General features: G+C 68.4%; 3 protein-coding genes across 14 annotated transcripts in view; 1 reads left to right on the forward strand and 2 right to left on the reverse strand.

Moving 5' to 3' along the window:
• Window positions 1–15: 15 nt before the first annotated feature.
• ARFRP1 (ADP ribosylation factor related protein 1) lies at window positions 16–5,790 on the forward strand. 3 transcript variants are annotated; one of them, XM_059897175.1, is made up of 8 exons: window positions 21–129; window positions 633–731; window positions 995–1,082; window positions 1,289–1,371; window positions 4,446–4,527; window positions 4,740–4,810; window positions 5,380–5,480; window positions 5,549–5,790. In XM_059897175.1, the coding sequence occupies exons 2-8, from the start codon at window positions 639–641 to the stop codon at window positions 5,634–5,636; spliced, it is 606 nt and encodes a 201-aa protein (XP_059753158.1). In that variant the 5' UTR covers window positions 21–129; window positions 633–638; the 3' UTR covers window positions 5,637–5,790. The 3 variants fall into 3 exon arrangements, with proteins under 3 accessions (XP_059753160.1, XP_059753158.1, XP_059753159.1); XM_059897176.1 differs by having other exon boundaries at window positions 23–129; window positions 638–731; XM_059897177.1 differs by lacking the exon at window positions 5,549–5,790 and having other exon boundaries at window positions 16–129; window positions 4,745–4,810; window positions 5,380–5,467.
• Window positions 5,791–7,382: 1,592 nt separating this feature from the next.
• TNFRSF6B (TNF receptor superfamily member 6b) lies at window positions 7,383–9,106 on the reverse strand. The gene is given in 4 exon segments (XM_059897174.1): window positions 7,383–7,754; window positions 8,171–8,212; window positions 8,215–8,373; window positions 8,464–9,106. Coding segments are annotated over 4 exon segments (879 nt in total). The 5' UTR covers window positions 8,861–9,106; the 3' UTR covers window positions 7,383–7,473.
• A 91-nt stretch (window positions 9,107–9,197) lies between these two features.
• The window catches only part of RTEL1 (regulator of telomere elongation helicase 1), a 28,077-nt gene continuing 19,006 nt past the window's right edge, over window positions 9,198–18,268 (reverse strand). For 3 of the 10 annotated variants that reach the window (XM_059897162.1, XM_059897161.1, XM_059897172.1), the window contains 22 exons: window positions 18,148–18,229; window positions 17,652–17,876; window positions 17,093–17,225; window positions 16,863–16,976; window positions 16,747–16,787; window positions 16,509–16,594; window positions 16,305–16,382; window positions 15,872–15,949; window positions 15,272–15,418; window positions 15,075–15,211; window positions 14,804–14,927; window positions 14,566–14,713; window positions 14,259–14,419; window positions 13,575–13,670; window positions 11,960–12,158; window positions 11,646–11,783; window positions 10,923–11,039; window positions 10,494–10,756; window positions 10,276–10,413; window positions 10,012–10,149; window positions 9,819–9,922; window positions 9,198–9,682 (listed from right to left, as the gene is read on the reverse strand). In XM_059897162.1, coding sequence (XP_059753145.1) covers window positions 9,595–9,682; window positions 9,819–9,922; window positions 10,012–10,149; window positions 10,276–10,413; window positions 10,494–10,756; window positions 10,923–11,039; window positions 11,646–11,783; window positions 11,960–12,158; window positions 13,575–13,670; window positions 14,259–14,419; window positions 14,566–14,713; window positions 14,804–14,927; window positions 15,075–15,211; window positions 15,272–15,418; window positions 15,872–15,949; window positions 16,305–16,382; window positions 16,509–16,594; window positions 16,747–16,787; window positions 16,863–16,976; window positions 17,093–17,225; window positions 17,652–17,876; window positions 18,148–18,229 — 2,835 coding nt within the window. In that variant the 3' untranslated portion in view covers window positions 9,198–9,594. The remainder of the gene's footprint in view (window positions 9,683–9,818; window positions 9,923–10,011; window positions 10,150–10,275; window positions 10,414–10,493; window positions 10,757–10,922; window positions 11,040–11,645; window positions 11,784–11,959; window positions 12,159–13,574; window positions 13,671–14,258; window positions 14,420–14,565; window positions 14,714–14,803; window positions 14,928–15,074; window positions 15,212–15,271; window positions 15,419–15,871; window positions 15,950–16,304; window positions 16,383–16,508; window positions 16,595–16,746; window positions 16,788–16,862; window positions 16,977–17,092; window positions 17,226–17,651; window positions 17,877–18,147; window positions 18,230–18,268) is intronic. The other 7 variants (XM_059897163.1, XM_059897164.1, XM_059897167.1 and 4 more) reach the window with 7 other exon arrangements.

Genomic DNA, 18,268 nt, shown 5'->3' on the forward strand with positions numbered 1-18,268 from the left:
CCAGCCGTCGTCCCGTCGGGCGCCACGCGGGGTCAGCGCGGGGTCAGCGTGGGGTCGGAGGGCCAGGTGCGCTGCGGTTCCGACGGCTGCCCGGCTCCCCGGCTCCGCGGCCCGGCCGGGCGGGCGCAGGTAAGTCGAGGCGGGCGAGCGGAGCTGGGCCCGGGCCCGGCGGCCGGTCCGCAGTCTGTCCGCGCCGCCCTCCACCCGCACACACGCGCCCCGCCTCTGAGAGGCGCCCGCGGCGAGCCGGGTGCGAGGCGGGCGGCGCGCGGGGAGACCCGAGCGGAGCGAAGCCCGAGGGAAGCCCGGGCTGGGGAGCGGGGGGCGCGCTCGGGGTGAAGCGGGGCGGGACGGGCCGCCCTCTGCCTGCGAGCGGAGCGCCCTGGCCGGGCCGGGAGTCGGAGCGAGGGCGCCGGGAGCTCCGGGCCGATGCGGGAGCAGTTGCGGAGGCGAAGGCGGCGGCGGCAGTGCCGGGCTGAGGGGAGGCGGGTCAGGAGGAGCCCCGCTCAGGGCTCCAGCTCTGAGCGGTCAAGCGGGCAGACAGACCCTCTGCCCGTTGGGGGGTGCTGGCGGCGGGTGCTGGGGAGGCGCGGTGCGGGCCGGTTCGCCCGTGACCGATCTCGGGTTCCCAGGGCAGGATGTACACGCTGCTGTCAGGCCTGTACAAGTACATGTTCCAGAAGGACGAGTACTGCATCCTGATCCTGGGTCTGGACAACGCCGGGAAGACGGTACGTGCGGTTCCGTGTCAACACCCTTACTCCCCCGCTGCCCTATGGTCTTGTTGGTTTTATGCTTTTAGCTGCATGTTCTGTACCCAGATAGGATCCGAACTTCGCTTAAGGCCATGGGACAGTTACCGCTAGCTACCTTGAAAGCAAAACTTTGTTTTGTTTTGCTTCGATTTAAAGGAATAGGCCCAAGTAGGGGTATTTGTGAAGCAGCCATGAGAACTCTCCCAGCTCTCATCTCACGCCTCTCTCTCTGCCTTTAGACCTTCTTGGAGCAGTCAAAGACGCGGTTCAACAAGAACTACAAGGGGATGACTCTGTCCAAAATCACTACCACTGTGGGCCTAAACAGTAAGGGCGTCCTTTAGGGCTGTGGGTTTGGGGGCAGAGCCCTGAGGATGCTGCGGTGTACGAAGGCCGAGGGTGAGGCCGCTGCTCCGGCTCCCATTGGCCACAGCATCACGGAGCGCCGGCACCGCCTGCTCCTCCCGGGAGAGCTGGGAGCCCGTGTGTCAGGGACCAAGGCCACAGCCTCACCTGTCTCCTTTTCTCCCCAGTCGGCACTGTGGACTTTGGAAAGGCCCGCCTCATGTTCTGGGACTTAGGGGGGCAGGAGGAGCTGCAGTCTTTGTGGGACAAGGTAAGATGGGCGGATGCCACATAGACTCCCTGGCCTGCCTGTCGTGCCATCTCTCTAGCTGGCACCGTGGTCTCTTCCTCCCTTTCCTCAGAAGGCCTGGCACTCCCCTTCTCTCCTTCCTGTTGCTGTTTTCCGTCACCCACCTGGTTCCTGAGGCTCGCCTCCATCCCAGTTCCCAAGTCACTCTCCCCAGGAGCAGGGACAAACTTGGTTCCTTTTGGCTTAGAGATTTTGTTGCTAATCAGAACAGGACGAGACGAAGAATGGTCGGGGAGCAGACGTGGGGGAGACGCAACGCCTATTTGGTGCTCAGCTGCAGCACCGGGACCTGAGTCTCACCTACTGCGTCCTCCCTCAGTCCTAGCTTAGGACCTGTCCTCCGTGGTGGCCCCTTCCCCATCAGGGGAGGGTGTCCTCCACGGTCCACAGCAAGTGTCTCCTCTTTCGAGGTAGGTTTGAAGCGTTTCTGAGACCTCAAGACTGGAGTCGGTCTTCAGCTCAGTCTGTGCCAGGCACTGGGGTCCAGTAGAGAACAGGGCAGGACAAGCCTCTTCCCTCAGCCCCCTCCCAATGGATTGGCGTGGCGGGTTTGGTACAGCCTAGTGCCGGGGGCACAGACAGGCTCACCCTGATTCTGGGGGCAGATGTGCCCATCCCAGCACTTGCCAGTGGGTCAGTGCCCTGGTCTTGATTTCTGGTTTGACCCCAGCAGCAGGTACCTGGTCACTTTTTCCTTTTTCCTCCCAAAGTGTCCCCCCCATCCTGACCTCCAGCCAAGAGGACAGGTTCCATCCTGCAGCCAGAAGGTCACTGACAGACCGCCTGTGGCCATTTAAGTCGGACCAAGGCAGAGCCAAGCTAGGGGCTGTCTGTGCAAACTCTAGACTCACACGGGGAGTGTGAAACAGGTCCTGACATTCTGTCATAGGCCAGGGTTTCGGGGGCAGATGCTGCGGCAGAGGTTGGGGTGCAAGTGTATGGGGGGGGACGTGGGCCTGGGCAGGGGCGGGGTCATCTCAGATGCTGCCCCACGTCGCGTGACGCTGGCTGGGACTCCATCCCTGTGGCAGGTCACCCCGGTGGGCTGCCCTGGGCGGCTGTGACATGGTCAGGTGGCTCTTCGTGGGTCAGAGTGGGTCTCGCAGGAGCCAGCAAGGGGATCTGCACCGGGTGCACTGCTTGTCACGACAGCCAGGCCACGGCCGGTGACAGGCGCACCTGCACACACACGCCTCTGGTTGGGGACCGGCCCCTCCTGAGGGAAAGCCGGGCTGGTTGTGCCCCCCCATCCCCCCACCAGCTTCCACGTCTGTTGGTGGCGTGGCCTCGTTGCCGCATCACGAGGGGCTGAGCCCCGATCGCTGAGCCTGCCGTCTCGGAGGGACCCTGGGCTGCTCACGTGCTCCGCGACTCGGGTGGAGTGGGTGCCCTGCCGCCTGCCTGTGGCGTCAGGTGCCCCTGCCAGGGTGGGCGCCCTGCTGGCCCCTGTGAGCAGGTAGCATGGAGGTGACCACACCCCTAACCCCAACTCTGAGTCACCAGGAGGGGTGGAAAGTGGGGCTCCTGCTCCCCCTCTGGTTCTGAGACGCTATGTCGTGGCAGGCCCCCTGCCCCCATGCCATCCGGCACGGTCTGGCGGATCTTCACTCGCGTGTCCACTGCTCTCCGTCTACCCCACACCTCCGCTCGTGCCGCACACGGCTGCTCACGGGTCTGTGCGCGTGCCAGCCTCAGGCCAGGTCTGCGGACCAAGCAGACCACCTGGCGCCCTGCCACAGGGGTGACCTCTGGCCTCTGTCCCTCCAGGCCACAGCCGAGAGCCCTCCAGTGCGAGGCCACAGGTGACACTACCATCAGGGCCTGGGCACGGCGGGTGCCGCGGGCTCAGGGCAGCCCCTCGCGCTCCGGGTTTGGCTCACGCTCAGCCCCAGGGGTGCCGCTCCTATCCCTGCCGCTGCTGCCTGGCCGTCACCCGATGCCCGAGGGCGTGGCGGTGGACCTGGCCCCATCTGCCGGCGCCCCGTCTGCCGGTGCCCGGTTGCACATGGATTGAAGTCCCCTGCCACCACAGGGGCCCCAGGGGCAGAGCGGTGATTCCCTCACTGGCTCGCTGCAATCCCCACGCTGTTCCCTCCTGCCTTGGAGGCCTCCACGGTCGGGCCGCAGCTCCTGGCCCTGCGTCACCCAGCAGGCTGGCCAGAGAGGCCCCGGGTGTGGGACACACGGTCTGCAGACCCGGAGGCCACCCATGTCGGGCTTCCTTTTCTGTAGCGAGCGTAGGTGCAAAGGCTTGACTTGTACTGGGGGGGGGGGGGGGTGGTGGCGGGGACAAGTTGGCGTCATGCCCTGTGGGACGTGTGGGTGTTCCGGATTCCTGGGCTCACGCTGGGCAGGAGCTGGAGTGGGCGTGGGGGGGGTCACCCGCTCTGCCAACGTGGGCATTTCCGTGCTCTTTTCTGATCGGGACAGAAGGCTGACTTGCCAGGCCCGTTTCGTGTGTCTGTCCTTTCCCAGGGGTGCTGCCGTTCACCCCCCATAGCTCTCCCCGTACCCTGGGCTCTGGTGGTTTTAAGTGTCGGGGTGGCTCCTGTGTGGCCGCTGCTGGCAGGGAACCCAGGGCCGGCCGCCCTCCCGGCCCCGGTCCAGCCTGCAGAGCTCCGAGCTCGCTGGCGCTGGCTCAGTTGTTGGTTCTGTCCCGCACAGGGGACAGAGCTGCTTTGAATGTTCTGGACTCGCCCCTCGGTGGGCTTTCCGTAGCTCCCCGATGGCAAGCTGCCGCTGCCCCCACCCCCAGGTCTGCTGAGACCCCGAGCCCCATCCCTTTCCCTCTGGCCGCCGTCAGGCCAGCAGGTGTGGTCGGGTCCTAGGAGCGGAGGCTGAAGTGGTGTTCGGAGCACAGCACCCGGCAAGTGGGCGAGGGAGGTGGCAACCCCAGTCCAGGGGGTCTGGGGCGCCTCTCCACTCTGCCCTACCTCCCCGCCCCCAGGAAGCACCCCAGAAGGGTCTTCCAGCTGGGGGCTGCCTCGAGGTGGCCGGGTGCCCGCAGCTCAGCACCCCGTTCTGCTCCCACCCAGTACTACGCGGAGTGCCACGGCGTCATCTACGTCATCGACTCCACGGACGAGGAGCGGCTGTCCGAGTCCAAGCGAGCATTCGGTGTGTGCGGCTGGCCAGGCCCGGGAGGCGGGGAGCGGGTGGTCCCGTCTGCACAGCCCGCTTCCAGAGCTGGGCTTGTGGGGGAGGGCGGCGCCATGTCAGGAGGGCCCCGGCCGAGTGCGTCCACACTTGTAGGGGGTCCGCGAGGGCTTGGGGACCTCTGGGCAGAGGCGGACAAAGGGCGCTCACTGCCGCCTCTCCGCTCGCCCCAGAGAAGATGGTCACAAGCGAGGCGCTGGACGGTGTCCCCATCCTGGTGCTGGCCAACAAGCAGGACATTGAGGTGAGCCCCTGGGCCTGGCGGGCCCCACTCCCAGGGGACAGGGTGCCTCTCCCAGGGGAGGGCCGCTGCCTTCCTCAGACACCAGAGCACGGCTGCCCCGGGGGCAGAGCCCTTCCCCCACCCCAGGCCTCTGGCTGCCCTGCTGCCAGGGACCGGGAGCCTCCTGCTGGGCAGACCCAGGTGAAAGCTCTGGAAAGAAAATGCAGAGGGACCAGGGTGGGAGTCAGCCCTGACCCCGATCTGTCTGCTGCCCTTGAGCACGGCAGCTGTGCCGGCCTCACCCCCTGGGACCACTGGCCAGTGGAGGTGCAGCGGCCATCCGCGTGGAGGGGGCCCTGAGCAGGCCGGTGGCGCGATCCTGGAGCATCTCGGTCGTGGCTGCCAGGGTGCGTCTCGGACCACCGCCTGCTTCCCTGTAGACCTTCCCTGACACCTGCTCCTCTGAGGCTGCTCGCCAGGCAGGACCCCTCCTGGACAGAGTAGCCCCAGGGTGCCCCCCGCAGCTCTAGGAACTGCCCTGGGGTGGGGCCGGGCCTTGAGACTGATCCTTACGGCCTCGCCTCCCCCAGACTTGCCTCTCCATCCCGGACATCAAGACTGTGTTCAGCGACTGCGCCTCCAAGATCGGCAGGCGTGACTGCCTGACCCAGGCCTGCTCGGCCCTCACGGGGTGAGTGGGGCTCACCCTGGGCGCCGGGGGCCACGGCTGGCCCCGCCTCACACCTGCTGTCTCCACAGCAAGGGGGTGCGCGAGGGCATCGAGTGGATGGTGAAATGCGTCGTGCGGAATGTGCACCGGCCGCCGCGGCAGCGGGACATCACGTAGGCACAGCCGGCCCAGGGCGCCCACCGCTCGTCCCGAAGAGCTCCTGCTGGCTCCGCACCGCTGATCCCCCTGGGGGCTGGGTTGGCTTTGCCTTGTGGTGGTTCTACTTGCTTTGTTTTTCTTCTAAGACAAACTTTTTTCTGTATCCAGAAAAGCGTAGGCATCCGGAGGCTTCTTCTGCCGAGGGGAGCTGGGGCGGCAGGGACCCCACCAGACCCCCACATCGGGCCTGGACCCCGACCTCGAGGCCCAGTTTGGGGGCCCCGGGGTGAGGCCTTGGCAGGCCACCACTCGCTTTGGAGCTGCTGTCCAGCAGGCCTGCTGGCCTGGACCTTCGTGGGGCCTTGTGTGGCAGCTGCTTGGAACTGGGTTTTTCCAGAGGTGCGAGGCCCTTCACAGTGCCCAGGGTTGCTCCATGCATCGTGCCCACGGAGGGGGCTGGGGGGCCATGGCTGTCCTCAGCCTCTGTCCTCCCTGATCCTGGAGGCGGGCTGGGGGGCTGGTGTCACCTCGAGGGAGACCTGGGCTCGCCTCCGTCCTTGTCCCGATGCAGCCTCGGGACGGGGCAGGGGAGACCTGCCTGGGAGGCTGTGTGCCCCCGCCACTGGCCCAGCCACCTTGTTTTGATCCCCAGCAAGGACGGTGAAGCTAGGCGGTTGTGCTGGGGGTGGGCAGCCCCCCCCCTGCCCCCCCGCAAGCCTGCCTGCCACCCACCTAGGATGACCGCAGTTACCACCTCGGGGGTTGGGCTGGTGGTGTGCTGGGCCTGCGCTTCCAGCTGGCGGTCAAGGGCGGGGTCCCCCTTAGGGCTGGGGCGAGCCATCTAGAAATCCCTTTCCAGGCCTGTGTCCAGGAGCAGAGGCCCTCCAGGCAAGGCTGGTCCTCAGGACCCTCCCACACGGCCCCTGCAGGAGCTGCCAACCCCCCACGAGCCTAGCCGTGGGTGAAAGAAATAAAAGACAATTGGAGTGGCTCCTGTCCACCGTTCCTCCAGAGGCCTGGTGGCTTCGTGTCTGAGGGTCACAACCCCAGCTGCTCTCTCTGATGGGGCCCAGGAGGAGATGCTGGGAAAGGGATGAGTCAGGGCTGGGGATGGGGACCAGCTGCAGCTGATGTGAGTCATGGGGGAGTGGGGGGCTGTGACCCTGCCTCCCCTGGGGCCCTTCCTGGGGGTCAGGCAGGGGGCTGCCAAGCCAGGACTGGGAGTCGCCCTGGATTGATGAGTCAAGCCCTCATCCAAGCCTGCCCCAGAAGGGAAAAGCGACGTTTCCCAGAAAGCGAGTGAGACACGCTGTCCTACCGGGAGGTCTTGGCTGGTCCCTTGCTGGGAAATCCCCTGCTGCTTTGAGGGTGGAGCCCAAAGAAGGGGTAACTTGAGGGGGAAGCTTCTGGTGCCCCAGGGCGCATGGGCTGGCGGGTTGACCACTCCGGGCTGGCTTCTGTTCCACAGTGAGAGCCCGGGGACTGGGCGACCCTCCCTCCACACCGTCCTAACCACTGAGAGCACAACTGGGGCGGGGAGGATCACGCAGTGAGGCCTGGGGACGGCTGCCACCTGCTGTCCCTGTCTCCCACAACCCTCCCCCCATCGAGGGTCTGTTCCAGTGGTGGGGGGGGGGGGGGAGGCAGCAGGCCGCGCCCGGGCAGCCCGCCCAGGTGTCCCCTGCCAGGTGTGCCCACCGCGCGCCGGCCAGACACCACACTCGTTTGCCAATCGGCTTCATGAAAAATAAATTTAACGCCACAGGGGCCGGATCCAAAGCCTCTTTAGGTGCGACTTGGAGGCTGCCCACGCGGGGGGCTCGGGCCGGGAGCGAATAAATAACGGGGAGGGTGCTCAGCGCCTGCGGAGGAAGCGCTCGCGGACGCTGCGCTCCAGCCCGGACAGCCTGGCCGCGCGCAGCGCCCGCAGCAGCCGCGCCCCCAGCGTCCCGGGCCGCGCCTCGCGGAGCTCCGTGAGCTGCCGCCACAGCCTCCGCCGCAGCGCCGCGCGGTCCTCCCTTTGCGGCGGCGGCGGACTCCGCGCCCCGGGGCCCGCGAGCGCCTGCTGGAGCCTCCTGGGAAAGATGTCCTGGAAAGCCACGAAGTCGACCACGGCGCGCTGGCACTCCTCGGTCCCTGCGGGAGGGAGGGGCGAGGGGGTACTCGGTTAACTGCCAGCGCGCCGTGCGCGTCCCTCCGCGCCCCGCGGAGACAGGACCGAGGGATCCCCGCGCGCTAACGAGTGGGTGAGGCGGCAGCCGTGCTGGAGGGTCCGGGGCGACCGCGGGAAACTCGGCCGGCAAGGAGGCGGGTCTCGTGGGACGATGCCGGGGGTGGGATGCGACGTGAAGGGGACCCGCCACGTTCGCTGCCGTGCCCTCCCGCAAGCTGTTTAAACCCTCGGAGCCTGTTTCCCAACGTCGGCGGGAAACGGCATCATCCGTCAGCGCTGACGCCCTCAGCCAAGTGCATCCCCTAGGCTGCCCCCACCACGCTTCCGGAAGCCCTTCCCAGGAGCCCACCTAGGCCTCCGCGCCCCCCGCCCCGCTCACCCAGTGCCCCCGGCTCCAGCGAGCCGAGCGGGAAGCCCGTGCGTTGGTGCACAGGGCATCGTGGGACGGGGATCCCGGCACGTTAACGGCTAGGCCCAAGGCCGTGCAGTTGCGGTGGGGTTGGCACCGCTCCGAGCTCGAGCTGCTGGCGGAGAAGGTGCCCGGGGAGCACGGTTGGCACTGCGTGTTCTGGCTGGGGGTGCCTGAGGACGAACGGGGAGGCCGGGGTCAGGAGAGCCGGGTTGGCTCCGTTCGGCGGAGGGCCCGGCGCCGCGGCCCCGCCCTGCACCCACCGGGGGCAACCACGCCTGTGCCGGGCGGGCAGAGCGCGTGCTCCAGGCAGAAGCCCGCGTGCGCGAAGAAGCCGGGGAGACAGCGGCAGGCGCGGTTGTGGGTGGCCCCACACGGCCGCGCCTCCTCCTCGCGCTCCCCGCAGATAACGTTGCAGTAGCGGCAGCGCTCCAGGTAGTGCCAGAACTGCGTGTAGTAGCGCGGCGGGCACGCGCCGCACGTCGTGGGGCTGTCCCGGCCGCAAGGTCGCTGCACGAAGGTGCCCGGGGGACACTTGTCGCACGCCAGCCACTCCCCCGTCTCCGCGTCCCGCCACGGGTAGGTGGGCGCGCCCGCCGCCGTCCCCCGCGCTGCGAGCGCCAGCAGCAGCGCCAGCAGCGGCCACAGCGAGGGCCTCATGGTCTCGCTGGAGGGGCAGCGGCCTCCCGGGCCGCGTCCTATAAGGGCTGGCTTGGCCACGCCCCCGCGGAGCCCCGCCCCGCCTGAGGGGAGCGGTCGGCCACCTGGGGGCCCAGGCTTTGACCCCTCCCTCCGCAGAGTCCAGTGCCAGGACGGTCCCGTGCGGGCCCCCAGCACCACGGGCAGCTCCTGACCCCGTTACCAGGCCCGGCAACCAGCGGGTGGAGGGGGCAGCGGCTCCCCCTCTGAACAAACCAGGTGCGAGGGCGGCTGCCCAGGCGCCTCCTTCCTTCCAGGCTCCCCCACCCCACCACCAAGGCCGGGCCACACAGGCTGCTTCCCAGCAGTGCCAGCAGCTTTATTAGAACCCTGGCCCTTGAGCAACAAGCAGGTCCCTGGAAGGTCCCCGGGACAGAAGGTGCAGGGCTCCCCTCCTTCCTGCTGGGGCTCCACCCACAAGCTGGCAGCCAGGGAAGTTCTGGGGAAGCACCTTCCAGTGGACCCACCCCAGACCCCAAGGTGGCCTCGGGGCCTCTCACAGGGGGCCGAGATCCTGCTGCCGTCTCAGAGGTTCCCCGCGGACACTGGACTGGCCTCCCCGTCAGGTGCGCTCTTGGCCAAGGGGTTTCTGGTTATCAGGCCTGGCCCACCCCCAGCCGACAGGCAAGTGTCCAGGCTGCGCCCCAGGCAGGAGCAGCCTCAGCCTCCGCAGACCCTGCAGCGCCCAGAGGGTCTCAGCGTTCACTGGGGCTCCGGCCAGAAGACCTGCGTGAGGCTCTGCTTTCTGGTGGCAGCATGGCAGGCTGGGCACGTCCTAGAGGCCTGTGGGGAGAGGGCGCTGGACACAGCTGCCAGACCCCACGGCTCACCCCAGCCCCGCAGCCCACCGTGTGGGGCAACGCCCAGCAGGCCACGTCCACAGGGGACACGGCCGGGTCCACAGGGTCTGGCTGCCGACCTGGAGGTGCTGTCGCCAACAGGCCCGGCAGCAGTGGAAGTCGCAGGAGGGGCACTGGAAGGGGACCACGTCCTCCGCCCTGCAGCCAGGACACGCCAAGCCCACTGCAAGGGGGCTGACGTGAGCGCCACGGGCCTGCTCAGGCCGGGCCCCCACTCCCAATGGTCCAGGCAGCCCCTCCCACGAGACCTACCCCACTCAGACTGTGCCTGCCCGCAGGGGGCAGGGGGGGGCCGGCCGGGAGCCCCCGCCCCCCGAGCCGGCCTCTGCGTAAGGAAGGAGGAGATCTTGCTCTGGGTCTTCCCGGGGGGTTTCTCTGGCTGCGAAGGGCCTGGAGACAGGAGGGAGTGAGTACGAGGGGTGCCTGGCTCTTCCCTGCTGCCCACCTGCCCACCCTGCCAGGGCTGAGGGGGGCTGGGGCGACAGGGCGGCAGGAGCACTAGGCAGGCGGCCCTACCTGGCCCGCGAGCCCCGCAGACGAGGTCGGAAGGCGCAGCAGGGCTCCCCTCCCAGGGTCCTGGAGCCTGGGTGCCCAGGCCCGCGCACGTCTGCCGGAAGCGCTGCTTGTGGTGCGGGCGCACGAACATGCCGAACCCTGCTGGGAGCGCGGAGCATGTCTCAGGCGTGGCATCGCTCAGGAGTGGCCTTGCCGCCCACCCACTGCCCGCCACCCACCGCACTGCCCGCCCCCCACGCGGGCCACTTGCTCTGCAGCAGGGACAAGTCCTCAGGCTTTGCGGTGGTGAGTGAGGCCACCACGGCCACCACCTTCTCGAAGTCGTCGTCCTGCTTGTAAGTGGTCAGCGCCGCCAGGAGCTGGCTGTAGCCTGTGGCCCCCAGGGCCCTGTGGGCATCGGCCAGGTAGGCACTCACAGCGGGTGGGTGCTTCTTTGCTCCAGGGGCTCCAGACCCCTCAGGAGGCCGGCGGCTGGGGTCTCCTGGTGGGAAGGTAACACACCTCAGTCCACCAGCTTCCCAGGAAACCACGCTGGCCTCCCCTGCTCTGGGGGCGCAGAACCACCGCGGCCCCCAGGAGGCTCCTCCCCGCCAGGCTCTTCCCTCTGCTCCTGGCTCTGGCCCAAAGCCTCTTCCGGGACCAGGCACCTGCAGGGAGCAGCCCGGAGGCCAGGTGGGGCCGGCCCTGGTTCAGGTGCTCGCGGGGGTCCAGCTGCCTGGCTGCACCCTGGGACACGGTCAGCTTGGGGTCAGGCTCCCTCCTTCCTGAAGAAACACGGAGACAAGGAGGCACCCAGCTGGTCCCTGAGGGTCCAGAGCATGACCAGGGAGGGGACGGGTCTGTCCAAGGGGAGACCGGGCCTCAAACTCTCATTGGCCAACCGCAGGAGGCCCCCGACAGCTGGGAGCGGGCAGGCCTCCTCCCTTGCCTTAGATGGGGGCCAGGCACAAGGACACCCCAGTCCAGGAGGGAGCAGAAGCGTGACTCAGGCTGGACTCGCCAACCCCAGGGGCCCCCTGTGATTCCCGTCCTTGGGGAAGGCTCGTCCAGAGATGGGCTCTTCCGTAACCAATGGGAACAGCGCCTCCCAGGCCCTGGACGTGCAGGGCCCACTCCAGGTGGAGACAGGGGTGGACGGGGCTCCAGGACCCCTGTACGTACACGACTCCCCAGGCACAGGTCCTCCTGGGAGGCCCGGGCCATGTGTCCTCTGGGGGCCCACACCTCCCCGAAGTGGGGCCCCCCGCATGGATCTGTCAGCCTCAGGAACAGGGAAGCTGGGCCACATGAGGACCCACTCCAAGGGCCAGGTGCCACCCCACACTCAGGGTCTGAGTTTGAGGGTCCCACCCAGGCAGGGCCGGGCTCACCGCTGGGGTCCAGGGCCGGCTGTGCTCCTTCCCTCCGGGGGCCATGCTCAGGCCGGGAGCTGCAGCCTCGGCCCGTCAGTTGGCGGCAGACCTCCTCAAACTGCTGCTTGTGGTGGGGCCGCACGAACTGATAGAAGCCTGTGGGGAGGGGCGGGGTCTGGGCCTGCAGATCCCCGGGGCTGCGGCCACTGCACGGGGTCCCCACCCACACCTCTGCAGGTCAACCAGGGACCCTGGTGGCCCCCCAGCCCACGGCCGCAGCACGGCCCCCAGGGTGGGACCCTCAAGTGGGCAGCCTCTACCAGCCAAGGCACCTTGGAGCAGGCTGTGCTTCTTGGGGTCCTCGGCAAAGAGGGGGCCAAGGTGAGCGGCCAGGGCGGCGAGGTCATCGGAGCTCTTGTAATCCCGCAGGGCCTGGGTAAAGGTGTCGAAGCTGGCCTGGCTCAGCGCCTGCTTCACGGCCGCCATGAACAGCTTGGCCCCGCCCGTGTCCGCGCCGGCCTCTGGCCCCTCCTGCCAACACACAGCCGGTGCCCCTGTCAGGAGGCACCAACCCTCCCCGCCTGCAGAGGCAGCGAGCTGCTGTCGGGGGCTGCTGGGAGGACGCTTCGCTGGCCTGGCCCAGCTGGGGTCACCAAGGGCAGCCAGGAGGAGCTGGCAGGGAACCCTCAGCTTAGCCTCAGCTTAGATGGCCAGGCCCGCTAAGCACAGCAGAGGGACAGAGTGTAGGCTGGCCCTCCCCAGGCTGGCGGCTCCTGCTCCTCTGCTGAGGTCCCGGTGCCCACGGCAGGGGCCGCTGCAGCAGGTGCTCGGGGCTCGGAGGACCGTCTGCTCACAGCAGGGGATGCTTCTCAACATGCCAGGGCTTCAAACACCCCCGTGCCCTACTTCTGCTGCACACCCTAACCCTGATCCCAGACCCTCGAAAAGGATCCTCCAGGCTCCCAGGCTGCCCCCCAGCTTGGCCCTCAGAGGCCCAAGCCCCTGGCACCTAGGCCACTTCCTCAGTGTCAGCCCCCTGGGCACCGCCTGGTTCTTCCCAGAAGCCAAGGGAGGCAGACAGAGGCACTGGCATTTGGGGCTTCCCGGAGCGTCTAGGATGTAACTCAGCTGCTCTTAACTGCTTTCATCCAAGGCTGGGAACACCACGTGCCTCACACGCAGGCACCTCACCATCCACGTTCGTGCCAACAGCCCAGCCTGGCCTGGGCCAGGGGAGCCAGCCCGGCTGCAGGCCCCACACCAGACCTGCCAGAGGGCCAGGCCTGGCTCCTGCCCAGCTGGGAAGACAACACCTTCTGTGGATGGAGCCCACGGTCCTGCGTGGACCCGACCCCCCCACCAAAAAGCAACACAAAACGAAAGGCCCACATCTGCCAAGTGTGCAGGACTCCAAAGTGTGGAGGGTCTGCCCTGAGAGGGGGCACTGCCCAGGGACCCCAGTAAGGGGGAGGAGGCGTGAGGCAGGCGGTGGCACTGCAGCAAAGGGCACACGGGAACCCTGTGCTGGTTCTGAGAGCTGAGTGGAGGTGAGATGTTCTCACGGTAAAATATCAAAGGAGAAGAGGGACGGGATCCGAGCAGGCCAGGCCCCGGCACAGCACGAGCCTGGCGGGTGGAGGGCGACAGTGGGATCCGCAGAACAAGCAGCTCGTCTGTGAGGAAGTGGATCCAGCCGAACACCGGTGGTGGGGTTGGTGCGGGCCCTGGGTCTGCTGTCCTCCCTCCACCGCTGCACCCGCCCTCAGGCCCGGCTGCTCCCTCCCCTGGGCCCCGGCTCCAGCAGGCGCCCTGCAGAGCCTGTCCCCCAGCGGGGACAGCTGGGTCAGGCCAGCGGGCAGGTTTGGCCCGCTCACACCTCACCCCACCCCGAGCCACACCAGCCGAGGCGCCCACCAAACTTCCGCCGTCTGCGGGCCGCTCACATACCGGGCCGCCGACCAGCCTGACCTTCCTCCGCCTGCCACGCTGCTCCTCCGCTGGCCTCTTCTCACGAGGGCCCCACGGGGCGGAGTGGCGGGGGGCCTGAGGGCGACACAGGCGTGTCCGACTCAGGCCCTCAGGGCCCCGAAGCCCTGACACTGCCCTGGGCGGCAGGGCGGGAGAAGTACCCTCGGCCCCTTGCAGGGAACCAAGTGTGAGAGCAGGTCCCGGGCAGCAGCGTGGCAGTAACTGAAGGGCACCGGCGGGAAGGGAACGAGAAACGCGAGTGGGGCAGCTGCGCCCTGGGCCTAGAGGGCGGGACAGCGGGGAGCGGGCACTGACGCCCGGCGGGAAGTGGGGAGCTTCAGGTCAGCTGGGGAATTATGGGCTTCTGGACAAAGGCCCCAGGGCAGAAGGTCCTGCCCGCAGCTCAGGCTCCCAGAAAGGGCCAGGCTCCGGCACAGCAGGAGCGGGAAGTGAGCGGACCGTGTCCAGCACGGGGGCGTGTTGGGGGCCCAGCTGAGGGCTGGGGGCTGTGCCGGGGCGGGGCAGGCCCACAGCACCACCAGGCATCTGCTGAAACCCCCCCGCCCTCCTGCCCAGCGGGGGTGCAGCGGTGAGCATGGTGGCGCCCGAGCCCAGGTGGGCCGAGCCATCCGTGTCCCTCCCCCGGGAGCCCGGGCCCCGCACCTCCTCCTCCGTGGGGAGGGCCTCCTCCCCAGGCCCCTCGGCCAGCAGCTCGCTGTGTTCCAGGGCGGCCAGCAGCCCCACGGGCCTCCGCTGGGCCCGGACGGGCTCCTGCTCGTACTCCACACAAAGGCTGCCCTCGGCATCCCCGGCGACCGGCGAGCCTGCGGGAGCACGCGAGGGCGACGGAGTCTACCACTGCCCGCTGGGCACTCTGGTCGTCGGCCCCAGCATGCCACCAGCCTGCTGGAGGCGCCCCACCCTCCACCCTGGGGGGCCCCACCCGGCCATGTCGCCCAGCCACACGCACCCGTGCCTCTGCGCCTCAGGCTAGGGACGTGCACGTCCAGACTCATGGCCTTCCTGGTGCGGAGGGGGCCGGGTGACACGGCCACCGAGGCAGTGCCTTCTCCTTCGCCCAGACTCGGAGCAGCAGCTCGGGGGGCCAGCACGGGCATCTAGACGTTCACAGGAGATTGTGGAGGTCCCACCCTGCTCCTTCCCCTGGGTGGGACACGAGGGCACAGCCAGCTAGCGCTCAGACTCACGGTTCTCTGAGCGACGCGGAAGAACTGGGCCACATCTCTGATGACGTGGCCGAAGCTGTCATACACCTTGACGTGGGGACGCACCCAGGAGGGCAGCTGGGCTCTGGCGTCCGCGGAGCTGAACCTGCAGGGCGGTGGGGCCGTCATCCCGGGAGCCCCGCCTGCCCCGGAGCCCAGCTCCCTGGCAGAGTCACCAGGGGGAAGAGCCGGTGCCCGGGGCAAGGGCTCTGGCCCGAGAGTGCAGCGGTGGCGGGGGTGGGGGGTCCTGCACCTGTGGTCGCAGAGGAAGACAGCCCCGTAGTCATGGCGATGACGGATCACCCGCCCGATGGCCTGGTTCACAGCCCTGGACGCCTGCTGCCGGTACCAGTCGTGCCCGGAGAGGAACTGCGGGGCCGGGGCGGGGGGCTGGCTCAGCCACGGGGGCTTGAGCACCACCTGCCCACCCTCAGCCCCACAGCCTCTCACCTGGTCCCGGGCCCCATTCTGGCCCTTCATCTCATCCAGGAACTGCATCTTGAGGACAACTCGGGGGTCCATGCGGGGCGGGTATGGGAGGCCCGTGACGATCACTCCACGGCCATTCGCGTCTGCGAAGTCCAGCCCCTCGCTGGCCTGGGGGGCAGCGGGCACTCTTTTCCCCCATCTGCCTCCACTGAAGCCCAGGACCTTCCCTAAGGGCCCACCTGTGCCTGGACCCTCCCCGCCCCATGCCCCCCGGGATGCGCAGGGTGGGACAGACCTCCAACTTTGAACCAGGCTGTACCTGGGGTCCACCACTCCCAGGACCCCATGACCAGCTTCTCATTCTCAGGAGCTCCTCTGGCCCACCTGCCCACGGCCCACACGTGGGCCCCAATGCCCACCCTAGGACCCCAGGGCCGGTCCCTACAGGACCAGGAGGGCCACACCCTCCTGTGTCTGCTGGACATGGGGCCTGAGGGAGGAGACCGACCTCTCCTGCCCACGGTGCAGCCCCCAGGTCACGAGCCCTGAGCCCCCTCAGGCACAGGCTCCAGGCGGGGATGTGGAGCCAGGTGTGTGGGACCCGGACCTCGGGGGCCTCACCTTCCCCCGGCACACAGCCAGGAAGGCGGCCCCACTGGACCCGGGGGCGGCGACTCTCGTGTAGAAAGCCTCCATCACCTGGAAGGGGAGGCTGGTCAGCCCGGCCTGGCCCCTCGCCTCCTTGAGCAGGACCCCAGAAACCACCCTGCGAGATGAAGCGCCGTCCGGGCCAGGAGGCAGGCCAGCAGAACTGCAGCAGCATCTTCGTGGCACGGGCTCCCAGGCTGACCCGGAGCCAGCACCCAGTGCCTGCTTGCCGTGCCCAGAAAACCCAGGGGCCCCGGGGCTGGGGGGTGGGGGCAGACTTGCTGCCATCGTCCCCAAGCCCAAACTTCCTAAAGGGCCAGCAGGACCTTGGCCACACACACCCCGGGGCTGGCCTGAGCCCAGGGCAGCCTGCAGGGCAGGGGGAAGGAGCCCCGGTGACCCAGACCTCCGAGAAGCCTCCTTTGGTCCTCGGCTCCACGAACAGGGGCTTCAGGACCTCCAGCTTCCTGGCAAAGTCACGGGCCTACGGGAGCAGGCAGAGAGGGGACGCCCGTCACGCCTTCTCAAAGGCACGCGGCCGGCCCTGCCAGACCCTTGGCTGTTTGGGGCTCCCTCCCGCCCCCAGAGGACACTGGAAGGAGGGACTCACCCGCCAGAACGCCAGGCTTTTCTCCATGACGGGGTAGGAAGGGAAGAAGACCAGGAGCCCGTGCGGGACCACACGGGCGATGTTGCCTGCAAGCACCGTGGCCTGCGTCAGCAGGAGAGGATGTCCGCAGAGGGCCCCTCCAGCCCCTCAGGAAGACCAGGCAGGACGGGGAGCGGAGCGGGGGCGGGCGACCTCGGAACGGGGCAGAGGCCCAGGAACGGACAGCACGGGCACTTACCCAGCGCCTTCCCCAGGGACGACAAGCACTCGTCAGAGAACCTGCAGGGAACCGGGGGGCTGTTGCTGTGAGGGGCCTGGCACTCGGCCACCCACCTCGCCCACCAGGCCCCCTACCGTTTGTCAAAGGCGGAGCTCAGCTGGGCTCCGTCGGGGCCTTTGGGGACAATCCCCACCCAGATCTGGTGCTTGTCGATGACGTGTGGGTTCTCCAGGCAGACTGGGAAAGGGCTGGAGGGAGGCAGGGGGTGGCCCCTGTGAGATCCTGAACCCCCAGCATCCCGGCAGCCCAGGGCGGGGGGGCTGGCTTCGGGACCCCCGCGGGGGGGCCAAGGGGCAGCCCTTACATCTGCATCTCCAGGGTGAAGGAGGACACGGGGGCCAGCGTGCCGCTGGTGAGGATGAGGGTACGGACGCCCTGGCGGACCAGCTCACGCATGCTGTGGCCAGGGCTGAAGCACCAGTAGCTCAGCACCTTCCCTGCGGGGGGCAGGGGCACGTGTGTGAGGCCCAAGCCGCCGGCCCAGCAGCCATCGTGTGTCCCCCCAGGCGGTGCTGGGCCCTGAGGCCCAGGTGCACAAGTCTCGCCTAGGGGGCCTGCCCGCCCTCCCTTGGGGTCCCAGGAGCAGGAAGCAGACCAGAGAAGCCCGCCAGCATCCTGCGGCCGAGGGAGGGGGATGCTGAAGTCACTTCCAGAGAGGCCAGCCTACCCCAGCCCCAGACGTCCTTGTGGCTCAGTGAAGAGCCAGCCCCCCTCCCTACACTCCGGGTGGGACTGCCGAAGAGGGAGGGGCGCAGGCCCACAGCCCCTGGAGGCAGGAAGCCAGGGGCAACGTCCTACACACGTCCAGCCCAGCCAGGGAGGATGCCAGAGCACGGCCTGCGGGCAGACACGCCGGCCCTCACATGCGCTCCCAGCGGCTCCGGAAACCGGAGATGGAAGAGCACAGCGGATGCTGGAAACGTGACTCTCGGATCCGACCGCGTCACAGGGCAGCAGGAACGCTCCCCAGAAAAGAGCAAACCACGTTCCGGGACCAGAGAAGCCTTTTCCAACTTCCGGGACGGGACCTGCTCCTCGGTGGGGAGGATGGAGGCGCGGCTCGGAGCCCACGCTGTCCTGGGCCAGCCCTGCACCAGCAAGGACAGGAGTGACCACAGAGCACGCTGCGGAGCCACGAGCCCGGTCTCGGGGCGCTCTGGCTTCTCTGTCCAGCAGGGGTCTGAGGGCAGGCCCCGGGCCAGCGGGCCCTCGGAGGTCTTTCACTTTGACAGCTCTGACTCTTAGAGGGCAGGTGGGGCGTCACCTGGAGAAGGCTGGAGCGACAGGCGGCCGGGAGCCCGCAGCTGGACGGGGCCCCGCCCCAGGGGGAGCATGTCCCAGCCACCCGAGGTGCCGCACCTTGCTTTCTGGCCGCCGTGGCGTTCCAGGCATCTGACCGCTGAGCTGTCCTCCGGTGACCAGCATCAGGGTGGATGTGCACCTGGACAGGTGGAATGGAGAGGTGTCCTGGGCCCCACTC

Source organism: Balaenoptera ricei, chromosome 15 (assembly GCF_028023285.1).
Source record: "Balaenoptera ricei isolate mBalRic1 chromosome 15, mBalRic1.hap2, whole genome shotgun sequence".
Classification (NCBI taxonomy): Eukaryota; Metazoa; Chordata; class Mammalia; order Artiodactyla; family Balaenopteridae; genus Balaenoptera; species Balaenoptera ricei.

Bases quoted from the DNA above. Each gene is read 5' to 3' on its own strand.
- ARFRP1 (XM_059897175.1), top strand. From the start codon at position 639: ATGTACACGCTGCTGTCAGGCCTGTACAAGTACATGTTCCAGAAGGAC. The intron at 1,083-1,288 runs GTAAGGGCGTCC...TTTTCTCCCCAG, and splicing joins TACCACTGTGGGCCTAAACA to TCGGCACTGTGGACTTTGGA. The intron at 5,481-5,548 runs GTGAGTGGGGCT...CTGTCTCCACAG, and splicing joins GCCTGCTCGGCCCTCACGGG to CAAGGGGGTGCGCGAGGGCA.